Raw genomic sequence first — 21,221 nt, forward strand, 5'->3', positions numbered from 1 at the left:
TCCAGCTGATGTCTAAATTAATAGGGCTGATATACAATCTGGGACTGTACCCGCATTTGTCTTAAAAAAAGGAAAAGGAACCTCTCTCATTCAGTGTTGGTTGTGATTTCCCTCTGTGATTCTTTGGAGTTAAGAACATCCCCATTTGTAGGTGAACAGTCGAGGGGTGAAGAACTCTGACTATTCTGTACAATTGTGAGCTCCATGAGAACTGCAGGATAGAAATAAATTGATCAAGACTCAAGAAAATTGACTTAACGGTCGAGTAGGCTTACAGCAAACACAAATTTAAACTCCTAGCTAAAGGCACCTATTTAAATAAATAGACGTTAGAAGTGATTATGCTTTCTTGGGTCCTTCAGTTTAAAAAATAATCTTTTTTAAACATTTTTTATTGGTGTTCAAGTACAGTTGTCTCCATTCCCCCCCAATCTTATAAGTGGAAAGAACTGTAATTGATATTACTCAATGAACTTATCATAATGGAAACATTCTTTTTTTACAGTTTGAGTGATAATTTCTGGAAGGTATGCCAGAAAATGTTCTAAAGCTTTCATTTTTGAAAACTTCCAAAAAATTGTTAGAAAGCCATCTGACCGAGAGCCTTGGGTAGCAAAAGGAGCCCCTCTGGGGAATTGCTAGAAATGCAAAATGCAGACCCTTGGACCCTACCTGGGCTTCTCAATCAGATTCTTTAATAAAATCTTCAAGTGCTTCATATACACATTAAAATTTCAGAATCTCAGGCATAGAATATTTAAATCAGCGGTTCTAACTCTGGTGTGTGTGTGTGTGTGTGTGTGTGTGTGTGTGTGTGTGTGAGCTGGGGTGAGCACTTTTAAGAATACAGATTCCTAGGTTCCTGGTTTAAATATGACTCAGAATCACCATGTTGTGAGGTTATTAATTTTAATTTTAATCTTTACAGTTTTATTCATGATTTAAATTTATGCATGAATACAAACATACAATGAATTTGTGTTTGCAATCAGAAACAAAAATAATATTTAGGAGGAATACTCATAAGTGGCTTAGGAAAACAGAATGAATACTGGAGAGACAACGCTTAATGAAAGATTGCTCTCATTAATATAGGAGATTCTAAATATTTAAATTTGGGTCATATTCTAGATATTTGGCACTGTGAAGATTAATCACGCGGTTATGGAATTATAAACTTTAATCCAGGTATTTCAGATTCCCATAGATGCAATAAAGCCCAGGGTGTACAATAGCAAACGTTTGGGTGCGATATAAACCATTTCATTCAGATATCTTTAAATCCATTTTTTGGCTTCATAAAGACAGAATATATAAACTATATATTATATATATTCTCTAACATAAGTGGGTAAATAGGCAAATAAACAAAAAATCACTTAAAAAATTTTTTTGTTGTATTTTTTCCATTACCATTAAGTCCCCTTATACCTCCTCCCTCCCCACCACAACCACCCCCTGTCGTCCACGTCCATGAGTCCTTTTCCATTTTGTTCAATATGGACGGAACTGGAAAACTCATTTACTTTCACACTTGAAATATTTTTAAATGATTAGCATTTGATTCCTTTGAACCATTAATTTTATTAATACTTTTTTATTGGTACAAGCTTTGGCTTACTTTAATTTCACAGGTGCAATGAGTCAAATGTGGTGTGTTTTAGATGATCAAAATAAATCTCCCAAGACAGATATGCCAGCAAACTAAAACCTTTTGAAACTGTTCTGTTACAAATTCCAGTGCATTGGACTTGCTGCTCTATCAGTTTTACCTGTACTGTTGTCTCCACTCTATAGTGTAAAATCTATTCCTTCCTTGTACTGCGCTCACAGGGGTCCCCTGCCACCCTACATTCTCATCAGGCTATAAAGTCCGATCGGGAGCCTCACAGTCCCGAAACATCAGTAACACAAGAATGTGTTGTTCCTTAGATCATGGTGTTACTTGAGAGTCCGTTGAGTTTAAGAAAACTGGTCAAATCCCAGTACCTTTGCCTGCATTGTTCTTTCCGCTGACAATCTCTCCTTCTCTCCAACTTCTAAAACAACATTCAGCATGGCTTATTCCTTCCTGCCTTTCAGTTTTCAACATAAACATCATCTTCTTGTGAAGGCTGTCCCTTACCATTTATCTACCTTTGTCCCCCACCTTCCCTTTATAGACCCTATTCAGTCCTTTATTTGCTTCTTAGTATTTGTCATAATGTGTATTTAGTGGTTGGCTTGTTGTCTGTCTCCATGACTAGATGATGAATTCCATGAATACATGCTTAATTCACATTTGTGGAAAGAATCTTTTTTTTTTTGCTATCTAGTTTTTCTAAGGTAAGTAAACCAATAGTGACTACTGTTAAATATTCACTGTGTTCAAAGAATAACTTGAAGAACTTGATGTACATTTCCCCACTTAATTTTTAAACTACTGTAATTCCTACAATTATCCCCTGTTTACTTGCCTGTGTTAGAGGAATATATATATATATATATATATATATATATATATATATATATATATATATAAATATATATATACACACACACACACACATACACACACATGTACATATACATATACATATTCTATCTTTATGGTGGCAAATGCCAATGGATTTGAAGGAAAACAATGATATTTACCAATAGTCACTTTAGGTTGCCAAACCAAAATGTTAAACTGTTATACCACAAGCCTCTGAAACAGAAATTGGGGCCAGAGAATCTGCCACTGTACATTCATCAAAAAATAGGATCAACCAAAATAAATGGTTGCTCAAACTCATTTTTCCCTTAGGACAACAAATTAGTTTATGCCCGAGCTCAATAAAAGTACGGCACCTTCAGCACAAAGTTAATAACATTCAACTATCATAAACTTGCCATTGCAGATACCAGTGATTTGATTTCCCCATGCTGAGGAATAAAGCAAAGCTCACAATTTAACCTAATGGATGTGATAAGCTGCCTCACTTAAACAATTCCGGGCTCAGAAAGCAATGCGTACTGCAGGGCGAAGGCATGCATGTAAGCTAGGCCATTTCACAGGGTTCTGCCAGTGACTGCAAAAGATGGACTTCGGTAAAAGGGTAGGAGGAGCTATGCAAGGTGAGTACCTATCACCAAAGGTTATCAGGACTGGGAACCTGATCGTGGTGGAGGAGACTGTATTATGTAGAGGACTGAGAGCTCTTGAGAGCCCTTGTGCTGGTGTTCAGTGACGAGGAGCATCAGAGCACAGAAGCTGTTGGGACGGGTGCTCTGTGTGCAGGTGTGTACAGATGATTGTGTATATGCAGATACAGTCGAGTTAAGGCAGGGAAGTAAACTCCTAAGTATTGATTCTGACAGTGAATTGTCTTACTTGTGATGACTTCCTTAGCTCGTACCTCGTTCATTTTTTAAGTGTTAGGATAATAACAGCTGTTGGCAAGTGTGTTTATTTGACTCAGTCCATCGTTATCAGAACTACATATTCCATTGTGTACGATGCAAACCGTTTATTTTACTAGATCACCAGTGACCCATATTAAATAAATGTATGGGGTTTTATTAGCCAAGATGAATTTTATTGCAAGAATCAGAACGTTCAAACTAAATAAGGAGGCACCGGCATATATAATTATAAAGCCTGAGTCTCATTTTGTGTATCATTAGCCTAAATACTTTGAAGTTAATATCTAGGGCCACAGAGTGGGACTATATTAATTATTTTAGTCTAATTTTAAGCCCTGCCTGGTGTAGCTCAGTGGATTGAGCATGGGCCTGTGAACCACAGGGTTGCCAGTTAAATTCCCAGTCAGGGCACATGCCTGGGTTGCGGGCCAGGTCCCCACTTGAAGGGCATGTGAGGGGCAAGCATACATTGATGTTTTTCTCCCTCTCTTCTTCTCTTCCCCTCTATTGAAAAAATAAATAAATAAAATCTTTAAAAAATCAAAAATAATTTTATGTTCCACAGCTAGTATCAAAGATAGAATTGGCTTCCCAAAGAGCATATGGTCTTCACAAATACCAAATTATAATTGGGACAATGAAGAAGGCGAGGAGGGGAGATGGGGGGAAGGCAACGACAAGGTTCACTGGGTCCCAGGGCTGCAATAGGAAAAAACCATCCAAGTCAGGTCACCTCCTGGGTTTGTCTCCGAAGTCCATTTTCTGTGGGTTGTGTTGCTGTTGCTAGTTTGTGCTAACCCTTTTTAAATAAAAATGGGAGAATGTGGAGCAATTAGGACTCACGCACTGCTGAGAGACAACATTTAGGCATCGTCTGCTAATGATGAGCACTTGAGGTATCCTATCATGGGGAAAGGCCATCCCTAGATTTATTCCAAAAAGAAATGCGTGCACAGGTCCTCTCAAAGACATGCCCAGGAATGGTGATTACTGCGTTATCGGCAACAGAATGAATGGGAACTCAATCAACAGAAGAATGGTTAAATACAATGTGTTATGAGTACATACTGAAATATTGTATGGCAATGCAGATTAGTGAACCCCTAATGCTAACTGCAGCAAAAAGAATCTGAAAACTAAAAATTTGAGAAAGATGCTACACATTACACACATAAACACACACACACTCTGTGTTTCTCTTTTTGTAGAATTTAATGTCAGGCAAAATTCAAGCCTAGAGCTCAAAGTCAAAACAATGATGACTTTTTGAGAGCAGAGCAAGAGGCAAGGAGTTGAGCTGGACATACGACTCTTTGCTGGGTGTTGGTGATATTGTATTTTCAGACATGGCTGGTGGTTATAAGGGCTTTTATTTCAGTGTGTGATAATTAATTGAGCCATATTTATGTCTTATGTACTTGCTACACATTTTACCTCATAATAATAACAACAAACATGTTTTAAAAATTAGGTTTAGGTGTGAGCATTAAAAGTATATTGTTATTAGGTCCCTAAGGGCAAGAAGTGTTTTGGTTTTCAGCAGTGTTGTTTTCCAAACCTTTACAAGTGCCTGGCACTTGATAAGATATCAAACGAATGCTTTTCAAAGTATGAAATGAATCAATGAGAGTACAACTTATTTTTAAAGATCCAATGTTTGTAAAAATGAACTTGGCAAAACTTACTCTTTACAAATATGCGTAGTGAGTTGTAGCTAATATTACAATGAGCTACTATCTATATAACATGCCGAAGGATGATTGCCATCAATATTTGTGTCCTATTAAGACCTCCTCATGCTAATGTTCCCCAAAGCTGAGCACACCTACCCCTGGTTCCCAAGGCAGCTGCAAGTGCCACATAGCCATAGCATTTAAGAGACTGGAAAACAAGTAATTAGAACATTTTTTCCTTTAAAATTTTTTTCAGCATATTCAATTATATCAAGGACAGAGTCTCATTTTATTTGTAATTTTGCTTTAACCACACTTTCCAATAGGCTAACCTAATTTCTAAGGAGAGCAACATTATGCTCAGAAGTTCTGGTAGAAAACAGTATGTAATTACAACATGATTATATTATTCTGGTTTGATAGTATTTACTTTGTAGTTGTCTTCTGTTATGAAAAGTAAAACTGATTTTACAGGTTTTATTATTTTCATTAAGTATATGAAATCAAATAATTGTATTTTTAAAAATACTAGCTTTATGATAACCATTAAGTAAAAAAAAAAAAAAAAGCCAGATGTCTCTAGACCTGGCAAAAACTGTGGAGGTGGACACATTTGGGAAACAGATTCTTACAGATTTAGATTTCTTGATTCTCCAGTTAATCAGCATGTATTACAGATGCTTTTGCACAAGGCACAGTTACAGACAGAAAGAAGCACAAACTGCAATGTTGATATTAAAACACCTCTCATCTATTTGAGGAGACAAATACCCGAACAGGTAGAAAGATGCAACATTCAAATAACAAAACAAGGCAATACTGAAAAAACATTGTCACAGGGTAGAGTATGACTAACCTCTGTCTACCAGCATCTCCACCTTGATAAGGTTATTTCTATCAGTCTGTGTTTGTATTCACTTCCAAATTTCAGTTTCTGAGATAAGAATATTTTTCTCTGGAACACAAAACATTTGGGGAAACTAATAAAACTTGTAGTTCCCTCTTCTAGCAAATAGAAGGTAATACACATAAACATACAAAATAGTTCGCTCAGGTATAAGGAGGCCACGAATGGATCTAAAGGATCTCTGTGTACTTTCTCATGGCCCAGGAACAAAAGGCAAAATTATCCCAGATTTAGGATAGTTTCAAAGTCACTGGGAGCCAAAAAATGAACAGAAAGGTCGATTCTATTACATGAAGTCTCTATATATCTTCAGATATATATTCAAGTCTATCGAAGTGAAATATATTAAAATTTATTGAAATGAATACTATGTTCGATATAGGCTTACTCTTAAACAAAATTGCAAAACTTTTCTCTATTTTTAATTCCCATTCGTAATGTATCAAAGTTCTAGTTGCTCCACATCCTTACCAACACTTGGTCTCGCCAATATTATTTTCACTTTGCTCATTCTGAAAAGCATAGAGTGGTATCATATTATGCTTTTAATTTGCATTTACCTAACGGCTAATCATGTTGAACATCTTTTAATGTGCTTATTAACACCTCAGTAATTTATGCATCTAAAAGCACCATGCTGAGTCAACTATATGATTCCACTTATACGGCATTTTTTTTATTTATTTAAATTATTTTATTGTTCAATTACAGCTGTCTGTATTTTTCTCCCCACCCCTCCCCCTTTATATCACATTCTTGAAAAACTACAGTGATAGGTAATTCACCAGCCGTTGCCAGAATCAAGGGTGGGACTATACATGGATGGCCAGAGGGAACTATTTTGGGGGGAGATAAGACTGTTTAGTATCTTGACTTGGGATAGTGAATTACAAGAATTTACAGGTATATTAAAATTCACACAACTGTACACCAAGAAAGGTCAACCTTTCTCTATGCAAACTTGAAAATAAAACAAACAAACAAAAAAACCCTTAAAGCTATTATGGTGTAATCACTGAATTTAGAAATATTCTTTGATGTGAGATTTTTGTGAAATTTTCTCACACTAAAGTATGAGGTAATTGACTCTAAAAATTTTTAAATTTCCTGGCAAGAGAGAAAAAAGTATTGCGGTTTCCTTTCAATTTGCTAAGTAGATTTTTGTATATTTTTCAGGCTTTAGATGGGATATTACCCTCCCTGGTTCTGCTATACACAGATTAAGTTCAACAGCTATTTATGAATCAGAGATAAGCATACTTTTGTTAATTCTATGAGAATCTAGAATTAAATTCTAGATTAAATTCTAGATCTAATTAAAAATTAGTCTCCCAAACAATTACTCTCAAATCATATTGATTAATTTGGAATTTTGGAACCTTCTCTGTCATTTCTTCTAGCCAAGTATTAATCTTTATCAAAATGTATCTGCTGATATGTGTTAGTTAAATAGAGTGTAATAATTTATAACAATGCCATAAAATAATTAGTATGCTTCAAATAATTGACATAATAGCAGAATCAATAACTAGTCCATGACTAGTCCATCAGTAGTCCATATATATATATACATGCACTGTTTTAAAACTTATCATGATCATGGACTAGTTATTGGACTAGTTATATATATATATATATATATATATATATATATATATATATATAGTGAGGCTATATACATACATATATTGTATACAACCATATATACATGGCACTATATATAACTCTAAAGAAGCTAAAAGTCAACCATTAAGTTAATTGCGAAGCAATTGAATATATGTAGGTAAATTGCAACTCTAACCATTTCCCAAATCACAGAGGTACATTTTTCCTTCAAAGGAACACTGACAGTGTGTTATATGAAGTATTTCTCATGATCCAAACTCCTCTCTGGAACACAATTCAAAGTGCTCACTGTGGCTGCAAGGTCATGCAGTCTTCTGCCTCCCAACATCTGTATGCTGGTTTCTTCATTCTTAATCACTGTCTTAGAGCCATCTGGGCCCTTTTTTAATTCCCTAACAAAACCAGGTTCTTACCGCTTTGGGGGTTCTTGCACCTATATTACCAAGGCAGAGAAACTCTCCCCTAAGTCTTCTTGTGGCTAAATTTTCCCACCCCCTCCTAGTCTCAGATCGTTATTCATCACTCGGGAGTTTCTCCTGATCATCTGTCTGAAGCAAAGGTTTTCTTCATTTTCTCCATGACTCCACACTTGTTTAGTTATTGCTGCAACATGTATCACATGTAGAAGTTTCTTATTTGTTTACTGTCTGCCTGCCTCCACACCGCTCTAAGGGGATTCAGAAGATGTCTGTTTTTCTGTTTTACCTCCGGTACAGTTCAAACCAAGTATTATTGGGAATTCAATAAATATTTATAGCAGAAAGGCCAAAGGCATGAAGAAACAAGTTTGTCCACTTTGCACTTATTTTTATTTACATTTAGCATAGCAATGTAGAGCTCAACAAGAGTCAGATGCTATCCCCTGTTAGCCTCTTTCAAGGGAATAAAGAACAACATCATGTAAATTTCTGGGTTTAAAATAAGGTTGAATGTAAAATGTATATCTGGTTATACAACTTAGATCAGAGGTAGTAAGTGAAAGAAATCAATACAAAGGTAGAATACTGTTGATAAGTAAAAGTATGGTAACAATATATATTATATTACTATAATACAGTGTTATTTTTTTAAAATCACTATATTTTTATTCTACAATATAAGTTCCCCAAGAACAAGGCTATGGTTGCCTTGTTCCATGTTGTATCTTCAGTATCAGGTAGAGTGCGGGAAGCATAGTGGATAAGGATTAAACAAAACGTGATTCCCAAAATAAATAGGAATGACGCAGGCCACTATTCACACCACCTAAGTCAGGGTGTATAACCCCCGTCTCCAATCTTCTGCTTTATGTGCATGTGCATTTCTATGATCAATTTCATCAATACATAAGTATCTCTTAAGAATTGGCTTGGGAGATTACTTCAAGTCTGAAGTAAGTCTGAAGTCAAGGAGAATGAAATTGAATGAGGACATCTCTCCCTCCCCATGTGACTCTCCACAGAGTTTTTTCTGATGCTTACTCATCAGAGAAATGGGTCTGTCAAATGTATATGGCAGCAGCAGGTCTACAGAAAGGAGCTCCTGTCATGGACTGTGGACATTGTTCATGACCTGCGGCCCACAAGGGCACCTGGAAAAGCATAATCACTGTGACGGATGTTTCAAGCACTGTTTGAGTGCCAACATGTCCTTGGTGTTATAACACTGAGTTTGGTTTTCTTTGCTGTTTATTTTATTATGTAAAAGAGTTTGGGTGAAGTGACCTGTGATACCACTGGAAAATAATCTATCCAGAGTCACTGTTCTTATTGAATATTTTCATACTTTCAAAAATAGCAGCTTAGTTAAACTTATTCACTGTGATCTCTCCTTTTTAACCACAAATAGAAACGATGTATAATAAAAATATTTACAGATTTTAAAACACCACTCAGGTGAACACTCCGTATTAAAGACTAAAGACTTAAAAGAAAATGGAAGAAGGGTAACAAAGCCCTGAAAAGGGCACATGGAGAGGAGGTAGGAAAAGAAGACTGACGTGCATAGGAGTCTACCAACATGCAGTGTGGCAGCCGACCTGTGTCTGCTGGAGGGCAGGAGTGGCGCTGGAGAGACTGTCAGGGATTGGGGCAGGGAGGACCACGTTGAGTGATCATATGCCCAGTTTGCCTGGGAAAGTTCCAGTTGGCACCTGTGGTTCTGACATCATTATTCATAATTATGCCCTCTCTCACTGTAAAAAGGTATCCATTTTGCACAATAAATATATGTTTGTATATAATGTCTAGGTAAGACAATCGTATCTTATGGGGAAAAGGGGAGTTATTGCAAAGCTTTAACCATATTCACATTTTAGAAAATCCTTCTGAGGTGAAATTGTCTTCATTTGCAGAAGACAATACTATATATAGAAATCATAAAGAACCTACAAAAATGATTAGAATTAATTACTAGAACCAATATCACAGGATATATATTAATATACAAAAGAAATGGTTTACTATGTAACCGTAAACATTTGAAAAATAGATATTAGAATAAAAGATGCAATAAACTTAAGGAAATCTGCAAGATATTGACATTGAAATAAACAATAAGTTGGTGAGAAGAAGTAAAAGAAACCAAAAAAAAAATGGAGAGAGAAACCATGTCTATAAATTGAAAGACTTAAGACTGTTAAAAATGCCAGTACTATCTAAACTGATCTATATATTCCACACCATTTCAGGAAAGATACAGTGGGACATTTTTGTTTTGCTTTGGTATAGATTGGGAAATTTTCTAAAACATGTAAGGATATGAAAGATTTAAAATAGACAAATCTGTTTTGTAAAAGAACACGTATGAACGTGCTTCATGTTTATTAACTGATTTTAAGATGTCTGTAAAGCCGCAACGTTTAAAGTCATATAGCGCTGGCCTCGACATAGACAAAGAGATCAATGGAATGAAATAAAAGTGTGGGAAATAGACCTACACATACATATGTGCTGATAGCATTGTTACTGAGGATTGTGCCGATGTCAAAGTTACTGAGGAATGTCCATAGAAAAAGAAAAGTCATTTCAAAAAACGAGGCTAAAAGAATCAGATAAAAGCATGAGGGGGATGAATGTCAACTTCCAACACGCACTAAATAAAAATAATAATAATTTTAAATGGATCACAGGGCTACATGAAGAAGCTATAACTACAAAGCTTCTAAAAATATGTGAACATAGCCTTGCAAACTTAGGGGAGTTAAGAATTTCTTAGCAAATACAGAAAAAAATACTAATCATAATTAGTAAATGACAAATCTTGCTTTATAAGTAAATAAATAATCACCCCCAAAGGGAAAATATTTTCACTATATGTGTTAGATATGGATTTTTAATTAAAATTTATGAAGTACTTCTTCAAATCGATAATAAAATAAAATATAATAATAAACATAAACCTGATAGACACAGTTTTACTTCCACTATAATGGCTAAAATGCAGAAGACCGTAGAGCTCTTAATGAACTATCTAAAAGTTACAGATTGTGCATGTGTACGAGGATAGGACACCTTTGCTTTTAGAATGGTAATTATTTGAGAGGAACTAAATACTCCCTTCCTTGTTCTAAGAGTATATAATGAAGGGGCATACTGGGAGAAAATACTTAAATTGATCTTAAAAAGCAGTTGGTAATTTATTTGCATATAATTACTACGATCTATATTCTTACCAAAGATTATAATGTATCAATGTTAAAAAAATTGCTGAGGCCCTAAAATCTTATTCTGTATTTCTATAGGCTACACACAGTATAGTTTGCACTTAATTTTAAAAGCTTCAAAATATTCACTGTTTTTTGATGCAATTACATCCAAGTTTTCAAGGCCTAATATTTTTGAAAGTAACTGAAGCACACACTGGTATGTGTATTTAAGGTGGTTTTTGTCCCCTCCCTCCCTTTTTTACTGTATTTCACTATTTATCTTGGACTGTGAATGGTTTAGAGAAGTTGAATCAATTTCAAGTAATGGTGAGAAAATAGACCATTATCTTGCATGTAATTTGAGAACCTACAGGATAGGAAGTAAGGGGAACAAAAACCCATCATCTAGACATCGATTTGTAAATTTTGTGTGTGTGCAAATAATGTCATAGATGACCATGTTGCTTTCATTATATTTAATACCTTTATTGCATACATTTTTTAAAATACTGAAAAATTGTTTTCAGAACATTTGAAAAAATTTATAACGCTTTTCTTCTTCTTCTTCCAAAAAAAAAGACACATTCATTTTTAAGTAAAAACCTCTCCAGCTGAGAGCAACAAGTTCAGCAACATTATTAGGAACAAGAAAAGTGTTGGAATATTGAAATCAACCAGTCGGATGATTACAGGTCATTTTCAGCTGGACTGTTGCTCTCAATTTCTCTCTCTGTCCTTTGCTCTTGCTGTGCCAGAGAGCTATTGTTCTCTCTCATGGCACCATGTGGCTTTTTGGTGTGGTTTTTATCTGAGTTAAAATTTAATAATTATCTGTACACCTTTTTGGTCACTGCTGTCCCATGAGGTTCACACTGCCCGATGGCAGACAGCATGGCTTCAGCTGCCCCCTGATCATACGCCCAGTCCCCAGCACAGACCTAGTTGAGGTATGATACCTAAATGTGTTTTGTGTCTAGACTAGTTTCCCTCAATTATCTATTGCAAAGGTGCTTTCAAAAGCAATTTATACAAAAAGGACTGAGAACCCTCGAAAAATAACATAAGAGTCAGTCATTTATTTCTTTCTACCAAGATTACACTGACAAATCAATTCAGTTTGTTTTGGCCATTTTATTTAAATGTATACTAAAGTACAAAACTCAGTTTATATTTGTCTCAGTACATAAACTTTGGTTGTACAACTGAACAAGTTTATGGCAGGGTTTCAATGATTACAAAGGATCTTTGCTTAAAAAGAATTCCTCGTTTTCCCCACTATTATGTTATTTGCTATTCATTATGGTTTTCTTTATGAATGGGTGGCAAATGTGTGATCAGTACTGCTTAGTCAGTATTTACAGGGCACTTTATCTATAGAGGTATACAATGAGTTCTATAATGATATGGAATTACTACCATGTTTTGGACTCAGATCATAATGCTATAGATTAATATGATTTGCAGTTAAATTTTATTATTACCCTAGTGTGTAACTTAAAAGAACTTTTCATTTCCTTCCAAAGGATATTTATTCTCTAGAATAAGAAAGAAATGAATAGCAAGTAACACTCTCACTTAAGCAAACTGAAGAGGCCTGTTATATCTTGGAACAATGCAATTATTTTTGGATTTCAGAGTAAGAACAATCCTTCTTGCTTTTAGAAAGAAAAAGGGTGACTATGCTTGTGTGGTGTGGCGTATGGACTAAAGTGAGACTAGGGAGGCTAAACCCAGCTTCACAGATAATATTCAGGGAGCCATGGGCAAGTCCCTTGGGCTCCTGGTATATCATTATTTACAGCTTTTCAAAGGATAACGTATCTTCACTTAACTCACAAGGCTGTGGAGAGAATGAATGTGCATGCAAACTTTCTCAGAGAAAATTAAAGCCCCAGCCTCTAGAAATTACATCTTCTTATTCCTCTAGAAATTAAACTTGATATAAGTTATCACATGCCAAAGTTATCAAAGAAGTTGCAAATATAATTGAGGTGACTTAAAATGTCAATTTTATATATCTACATATTGAAGATATAAACATCAGATATTAAATAGTAATATTATTTCTACTTTAATAGTCAGTATAGTTGCCTTAATTTTGTCTTTCACTTTTCTAAAAGTTTTTGTAGGAACACTGCAGCAGATTACTCTATAAATTTACTCAGTGGAAAAGCAAGCTTTCTTATTTGAAAATGGAATAACATGCAGAAGCTAAATTCCTGGGTAATGACTGAATTGCAGATTAAGCTGTATTTATATACAGAGACAGAACCATTAAGAAAATGAATTTTGTAAGCATAATTTTGGTCCAGGGTCTAAATAATGCCATTTAACATGTTAACAAATAATGGGTTAATTTTAAGCATTTCTTATTAGAGCTTTCAATAAAAGTAAGAAGATAAATTTTAAAATGGTGTGATTGATGGAGGCTGAGGATCTCAAAACATACAGATTATTTTAATTTGTTCAGTGGGCTCATTGGAAGTAAGGTATCTATTCTAGACTCTATTGTCTAAAGACAGACTCAAATAATTAGAAAAATTAATACTGATAAATCTAGATAATCTAGACTAATTAGCTACTCTAGTGAGAAAGCAGTACTGACGAGGTGAAACTGTCAAAACATTCAGAAAATAATTAGCGACACCTCTAAAATGTAACCAGTTCTTACGATCATTTGTGTACATATTTTAAGACAACTCCAAATCATCTTTTATTTATACAGAAAACAAGAGGAATATTCAGAAAGGGACATACTGGGAAAAGTGGCTCTCTCCCAAGAGATAAAGCAAGGAGGTGTCTCCTCCAGCAGGAGACCTCAGTCTCTGAGGTCCTGCTGGGGGAGAAGGAAGGGGGTTGGGTAGAATGGTGAGCAGCACTAAGGGAAGACAGTGTGGTGCAGCCACAGAAAGGCGATGCTTGCTTTGGGTCCACTCTGTTGGCCAGTCAGCGGGGTTGGGGGGAATGCACAGTGACCTTGCTGATAATTATTTTAGGGGATGCAATTAGTGCTGCTGACTGGAATGAAAGCCGCCTCCTGGTTCTTGGAGGGCACCCACTAAGGGACACAGGACAGGAAGGGTAAGATGGGATACACACACAGACACACAGATGCACTATTATATATACATATGTTTATCATTTTATATCTGTACCTGTGTCTAGCCATACACATACTACTTTTTCACTTTATTATTTTATGAAGTATATATTTTATATTTCTGATTATCTATTACTTATAAGCAGGTCATTGAATTTTTCTGTAATCTTGATTTCCCAATCTGTCAAATGTGGTTGGCAATAATTACTTCATAGATTTTAGTGAAATATAGTACATATAATATATTAGTTATCTATTAATTCATTGGTATATATTTGAAATACATGCTTTATATCATAATCAAAATAAACATTACACATTAATATTTATATTAAAATTTTGCTTCATTGTATATGTGTGCTTGACATGGGTAGATCTGAAACCCTGAAATTGATATTAGGTTGTGACTATTTAGTTTCTGATGTAGGGGTTCAGAACAAGTTACCCCCAGATGTGCTTCTGTAGTATGGGGATTATTCTGAGCTAAAGGAAACTGAGTGGGCTCCACAGAAACTTCCGTATCCCCACTTTTCTCTCCGACTACCTAGAATGAGTCGAGTCAGAGGCCGTGCCCACAATGAGGAATTTTCAGAGATAACTTTTGGTGATCTGTCTGTATAGCAGGGCAGACTGTCAGTGACTGCACCTCTGCTCTTCTTGTCCTGCAATGCCACTCCGAAGCCCCCAGGGCGTGACCTCCTCCTTACTTGAGGATCCCAGGGAAACCACCTTTTCCCTCCCTGTCCCTGAAGCTCTCGTGTATGTGGGTTGCTGTACACATGTATGTCATTAAACTTGGCTATTTTCTCTTCTTAACCTGTCTCGGGTAGAGTTGATTATTAGACTAGCCAAAAGAACCTAGGGCGGTAGAGGAAATCTTCACTGTCCACACTAACTTTGAAGATGTCTCATAGACCTCATGTGACCCAGAAGTGGAAGGATGGATTTTTCTCTTTACCTTTATCTGGATACCATATCTGGAATGAACATCCCAATTGGAATTCTGAGTTTTTAAGTGCTCAAATTGTGCTGGCATCCACGGTGGTCAAACAATTCCTAAACTGTGCTAATTAGAACTTTTAATCAATCTTCTGCGATCTGTGAACTTGGCAGAAGTACTTTGAAAGACCGATGTAGGAGAGGAAAAGTAATTTTCTCTCTAACTTTCTAGGTTCTTGGCTGTAGTAAAAAAGACAAGTTAACAGGAGGAAAACAAACGGAAGTTTGATAATATGTATAACCTCCTGTACATATGAAAAGTACCCAGGAAAACTGCGTAACTCCCTTGAATGCCCAGTCTACCACCTTAGTTACCATCTCCAGTAAAGACAAAAGATAAAACTGGGGGGAAGGCAAACTTGGAAGGCTACCAGGCAAAGCACAGTAAACTGAAGATATATATGGTTGTTACGGAGGGAGACTCAAGGCTCTGCCTTCCCCATTGATAAGCATTTCTACCAGCCTCCTCCACCTGTTCCTGGGAGAGAGACACCCTTCCAAATGGAGATTTCCCTTGCAAATGCAAATGTCTCTTCCAAAAGGGTAACTTCTGTTGGCTTTGAGTTTCTCCTCTGCAGGCTGTTTCTTAAAAATAACCAGTCTAACGTATTCCTTAGACCAAAGAGATAAATTCTTCTCCCTTTGACTACAATTATGTGTAGTTCCAGTTGTATTTGAACTGTGGAAAGTCTGTCTTGGGGTGGCTAGGAAATTGTAACAGTGAGAAATAACCACAACCTTGGTGATGTAATATGTAGAACAAAGACAAAGTCTCTAAGGTTAGTCTTCATTTCAGGTGGAGCAGAAATCCTGGCATGAAACACATTTTCAAACGGAGACCTCAATCATTAAATATTCTGTAATTGAATTATTTTGAGGAGATTAGCACTTAGTTCTTCTAAAATGTGTCTAAGATATCAAGCTGGCATTTTATGTAACTAATTATTTAAATTAAAAGCCAATTTTTAACTTCTGCCTCAGATCCAGATGTTTTGTCCTAGAGGGTGGTAGGCAGCTGGATTCTGGAAAATATTTAGTAATAAGTTTTTCTTTTTTCTTTTCTTTCTGCCTTTCTTTTTGATTTTTGTATGTAGATGTTTGCCTCAGTGCAGACGGTTTGCAATATTATGTCTACAACTAAGCAATGAAATATGCTGAGGAAATGATTTTTTCCTAAATAAAACCAGGTGGAACATTAGGAAAGAACAAGCTTGTCTGTAGAGGTTAATTCTGTAAACAAACAGGGTTAAAATAAAGAGTGATAATATTGCCCTTTATGTGTGCTCATAGCCTATCAAAGTTAAAAACTCTGAAAAAACTACTTATGGGCTAAAAAAATTCAGCACCTCATAAGAAAAACTACCTGAAGTATTTCTGTTTAGGCTACAGATAAGAACAGAAAAAACATATTTACAAATTTTTGACTTACTGTATATTTTAAATTGAGTGTTAGCACTTCAGAGTAAGGGTTAGATTGTCACAGATTTCATCAGATTCGTCTCTGCTAATCTATCCTTGAAAATGAATTCTTCGTCACTTGAAGTATACTATAAAATCTTATTTTATTTTAAGAAAAATATATATTTACTTCTAGCATATATTTCTATTTACTCGAAATAATTTTCTGTTGTATCTCTCTTTGTTTCTTTCTCTTAAGGTATTTTTACTCTGAAATAGAATGTACTTACATCAAAAGAGTTTATAGAATTAGGAAATTTGTTTTAAAACCTATATGTATGAATATTTCCACATAGATTATATATAATTTAAAAATACAAGTATATACACAGGTATACATACCTTTAATGAGAGAGGTCTCTGTTTTTTTCAACTAATGTTTTCTCATATATGAGGAGGGTTTATAAAAATTCTTTATAGCTATTCCTCACCCTTAATGGTTTTTATAATATACTCAATGATTTATATACAAGTAAAAAATCCTGAGATAGAATTAACCCGTCATGCTCAGCTGTTTAATAAAGTAGCGATAATCAAAATGCCTTTATACATTAAATATGGTGACGAACAAACTTTGGACGTTAGCGAGGCATACACCCCTTGTCTCCAAAGTGCAGTGCGTGGTGTTTGTTGAAAATGCACATTCCTGGGCTCCACCCCGGACATACTGATTCAGAGTCTTCCAGCGTGTGGTCCAGGAATCTCCATTTTAGCAAGTTCTCCACATGACACATTGTACACAAGATAAGTGACAGTGTAGATAATTTTGAGTTTTCAAAATTAACTCTTTCATACACTGGAAGAGATACTACTATTATGTATCTTCACTTCAATGCTTTCTACTCCTCCTCGATTTACTTTTTTTGTAAACACAACCTAATGAGTTTAGTCAATATAATCAGGGGGAAAACATATTCTTTGGAGTTTTGCAAGTGAAAAAGTCAATGAAATGTTTCTTTTATCATTTCTCTTCAACTTTCTACTGCCACTGTTTACCTGGAAAGCCTCTTTTCGATTACCTCCTGGGATCCCACAGATTTTCCTGTAATTCGTAGTTCTTTAAGAGCAACTTCAGGTCAAAGCTTCTATTTCCACCCAGCCTGATTCAGCCACGCAAATAGCTTTTTTATGGGATTGCAGTAAACTGAAACTCTGATCACATTCTCTGCACCGAGCTACCACTTGTTTCTGTCATTCCTGGAGGATGTGAAAATCTTCCTATTGGAGAGTTCGTGACTCATAACTCTCATTATTTAGAGCTGCTTAAAATACTCATCTAGGCTACTATGCTAAGAATTGAAAATTAAAATGTATTCCTAAGTTTTACTTTTTATATGATATTAGAAAGAAAAATGGGGGGCTCCTGAAAAAAATAAGACATCCGGATATGACACTATTACGAATAATGATAAACTTACACATTTTTGGTTAAAGTAAGACCATTAGGTTAAAATACATAAGAATGTCCACATCTTTTTAGTTACAAAATTGTTTACTAAGATAGATGTAAGGTGAGTAGGAAGGAAAGACATATTTTCCTGTCTTATCTGGATTTTAATCCACAGGTTTCATAAATGGTAGAAATATGCAAATGGTCCTCTCTACCCATAAGCAACTGTCAACTCTAATATGTGGAACAAATTCAGAACTACCCATATTAGACAGGAAAACAGGTCTGCAAATTTTGATGAGAAAAATTGTTTTCTAGGATCCCACTAAAATGTACTTGCACACAAACCATTTCCATGAAAAGGACCGCTCCTCTCCTAAGAAATCTACTTAATCTTATACTCTTAATGAAAGTGTACTCTATTTTTATAGTGAAGGAGGGAAGTATGAAAGATACTGGAGAATTAAGCAGACCCCCTCTCTGCTTCAAAACTCTAGGAGAGCCATTCCCTCCTTACTTTGCATGGGTCTGTTTATCAGAAATCAGCATCTCCCATTACCTCCCTTAAAGAAGGAAGAATGGGAGTAGTTGACTAGTTATTTTTAATAAAATAAAATAACAGTTGACCTTTTATCTCCCTTTGTTACAACTACTACATAAAAGTGTCAACTCCCACAAAAATTTTAGGGCAGTGGTTTGATATATTCTACAACTAGTTTTTCTTTTCTGGTAGGGGGGAGAGTAGAATTACCCTAAACATAGAGCTTTGTTTCAAAATGACACTATTGGAGAGTTCAAGTAATGTAGATAGGGGATCTCTGACCTGCCTTTGGTTCTTGCTAGAAATCCTGAGGTGTGCATTGGGGGTGGGGAACCTTTAGGTGGGTGGATAAATGGTGAACTATAGTTGGAGGAATATTCCTCTGATTCTTTTTGCCCAAGGAAGTTCAAAGCACTTCAGGTCACACACCTGCTCAGGGGTTTGGAAATCCATCCCCTTTTCCCATCCTTTCTATTTAGTGAAGCAGGTCTCTAGGGCATGAAAACATACTTCACGAATTTTGCATCACATTCCCCTGGTTCAGCATGTTTTTCAACACTGCACCAAGGCCAACTGTTTTCCAGGCATACATTCCTCTGTACATGCATCAACTAGGTTCTCTAAGCCCATACCCAAAAGTCTCCCCCCCCCCATCTCAAGGAGGGGGTAGGACTAATCAAAATAGGGCCCTGGATGTCACTAGTGCTCTTGGAGGTGTTGTCCTTCTGTCTGCACTCTATGGATGTCCTGTGTAAATTTAGGGTGTCCTATAGGGTTAGACGAGCTTCTTTCCACTTGGCCCTAAGCAAAACTGCTGTCCCTGGTGCTGAACCATGTTTGCCCATCAGGGAGCCTGCTGCCAGGTCAATGGGGCTGGATAGAAAAGCTGGCTGACTGATCTTACGAACGCCAAAGTGCAGGCGCAAGCAATACTCTGATGTACACGAACAGAACCCCTCCCCCCAAACCCATCTCTCCCGGGGGTGCGCCAGGACCCCATTTGCAGCTCTCTCCTCCGGACCCCCACCCCAAACGCCTCCAACATGGCCTCAAACGCCCACACGTATGAGCATAGCCCACTGGACATAATTTTGCAGTGAAGACCAAAATGCTACTCCTCAAACACAAAGTCTTTACACTGACAGCTTTTCCACTCCAAAACAAAACAAATCAATGGAATGAATTAATGAATAAGTGAAAGTGACCTTCCTCTTTCCTCCCTCCTTTCCCCTCCCCACACATTCACATTCCCCTAAACTACAAAGCCCCAAATCCTAGAAGAGAGTTTTACATCTGGGTGGTCTCCGTCATGCCACATCCCCACCCCTTCCCCCACCTCCCTGGAACAAAACAAAGCCAAAACCAGCACCTCTTACCTTGGGTAGAGCGTTAGCAGGAGCAGGATCCACGCCGTCATTTTCTGTGAAAATACAGGAGTCCTGCAGACTGAGCTTCCTGTGCTCCATCTATTTGGCAAACTCATCGCTTTTTTCCCCCTCTGCTTCTTGCCTCTCGGTTGCAGAAGAATCCCTCCCCTTTGTATTATTATTATTATGCTTAGAATCTGATGGTGGCTCCCCCCACCTGCCTCTAGTAGGTCCCGTCACTGGGGAGATGTATTGCTACCAGCTCCAGGAATTAATATTCAGGGAGCAGAAATAAGATCAGCACACAGGCTTGCAGATACCATCAAAGCATCAGCTCGGGGAGCAGCTCCCAAGTCTGGGAGAATAATATAATTGAGGCAGGGGGAGGGTTTAGGGAGAGACGCACAGAGACAAATAAGGGGGAGAGAAAGGCGTGCATGCTGGTACACACACTCATGCCCCTGGCATTCACACACTCACACATGCTCCCCCAGGTCCATCCCTGTAGGCTTATTTGTTTGTTTTGCTTTTTCTTTTAGAGGGGGCAGGGCTGTGTGTGTGTGTGTGTGTGTGTGTGTGTGTGTGTGTGTGTATTTAAAAGAAATAGAAAAATCACGAGAATCTCTGCGTGATAACTAGGAGGTCAAAGTGGAAGTGATGCACGCCGCAGCAGCACGAATTAACACATGCGTGGTGTCTCTCCAGTGCTTCTTAACCCTTCACTGCACAGGCAGGAGTGCAAGGGCTGCTGTTCATCCCCTCAAAAGCCAGGAGATGCTCCGGCTGGCTCATAACTCTACACCAATGACAGGAGGGTTGTCTCCTCAGATCTAAGAATCCTTATTTGAAATCCTGCAGCCTTAGAAATCATGATCATGTTGTGGGAAAGGGGAGAGCAGCGTGCAGGGGAGACAGGGCTGTCTCTCTGTAAAACCACCCATTTGGAGACAGATTTGATGGATTTTCAATTTGACTGAAGGGAGAGAACACTGACAGATTTAAAAGACAGGAAGAAATTGTATGTTCTCCAGGATGCACTCCTTCCTGTTCTGCTCCCAAAATGTAAAGACACAAACCAAGTACTTGAAGGCTGAAGAATGCAATCGCGTGGAGATAGCTGCCTCAGTAAAGAATATAAACCACAAAAT

At 36.8% G+C, this 21,221-nt stretch overlaps 1 protein-coding gene across 2 annotated transcripts in view; it reads right to left on the bottom strand.

Annotated features, from left to right (window-relative positions):
- GABRG2 (gamma-aminobutyric acid type A receptor subunit gamma2) overlaps positions 1 to 20,616 on the bottom strand; it is a 77,744-nt gene extending 57,128 nt beyond the window's left edge. For both annotated transcript variants that reach the window (XM_037131996.2, XM_037131995.2), the window contains exon 1: positions 20,083 to 20,616. In XM_037131996.2, the coding sequence (XP_036987891.1) occupies positions 20,083 to 20,189 (107 nt within the window). In that variant the 5' untranslated portion in view covers positions 20,190 to 20,616. The remainder of the gene's footprint in view (positions 1 to 20,082) is intronic.
- Between the last annotated feature and the right edge of the window lie 605 nt (positions 20,617 to 21,221).

The sequence above is a fragment of the Artibeus jamaicensis genome, unplaced genomic scaffold (assembly GCF_021234435.1).
Source record: "Artibeus jamaicensis isolate MK-2021 breed Jamaican fruit bat unplaced genomic scaffold, CSHL_Jam_final contig_432, whole genome shotgun sequence".
Lineage (NCBI taxonomy): Eukaryota > Metazoa > Chordata > Mammalia > Chiroptera > Phyllostomidae > Artibeus > Artibeus jamaicensis.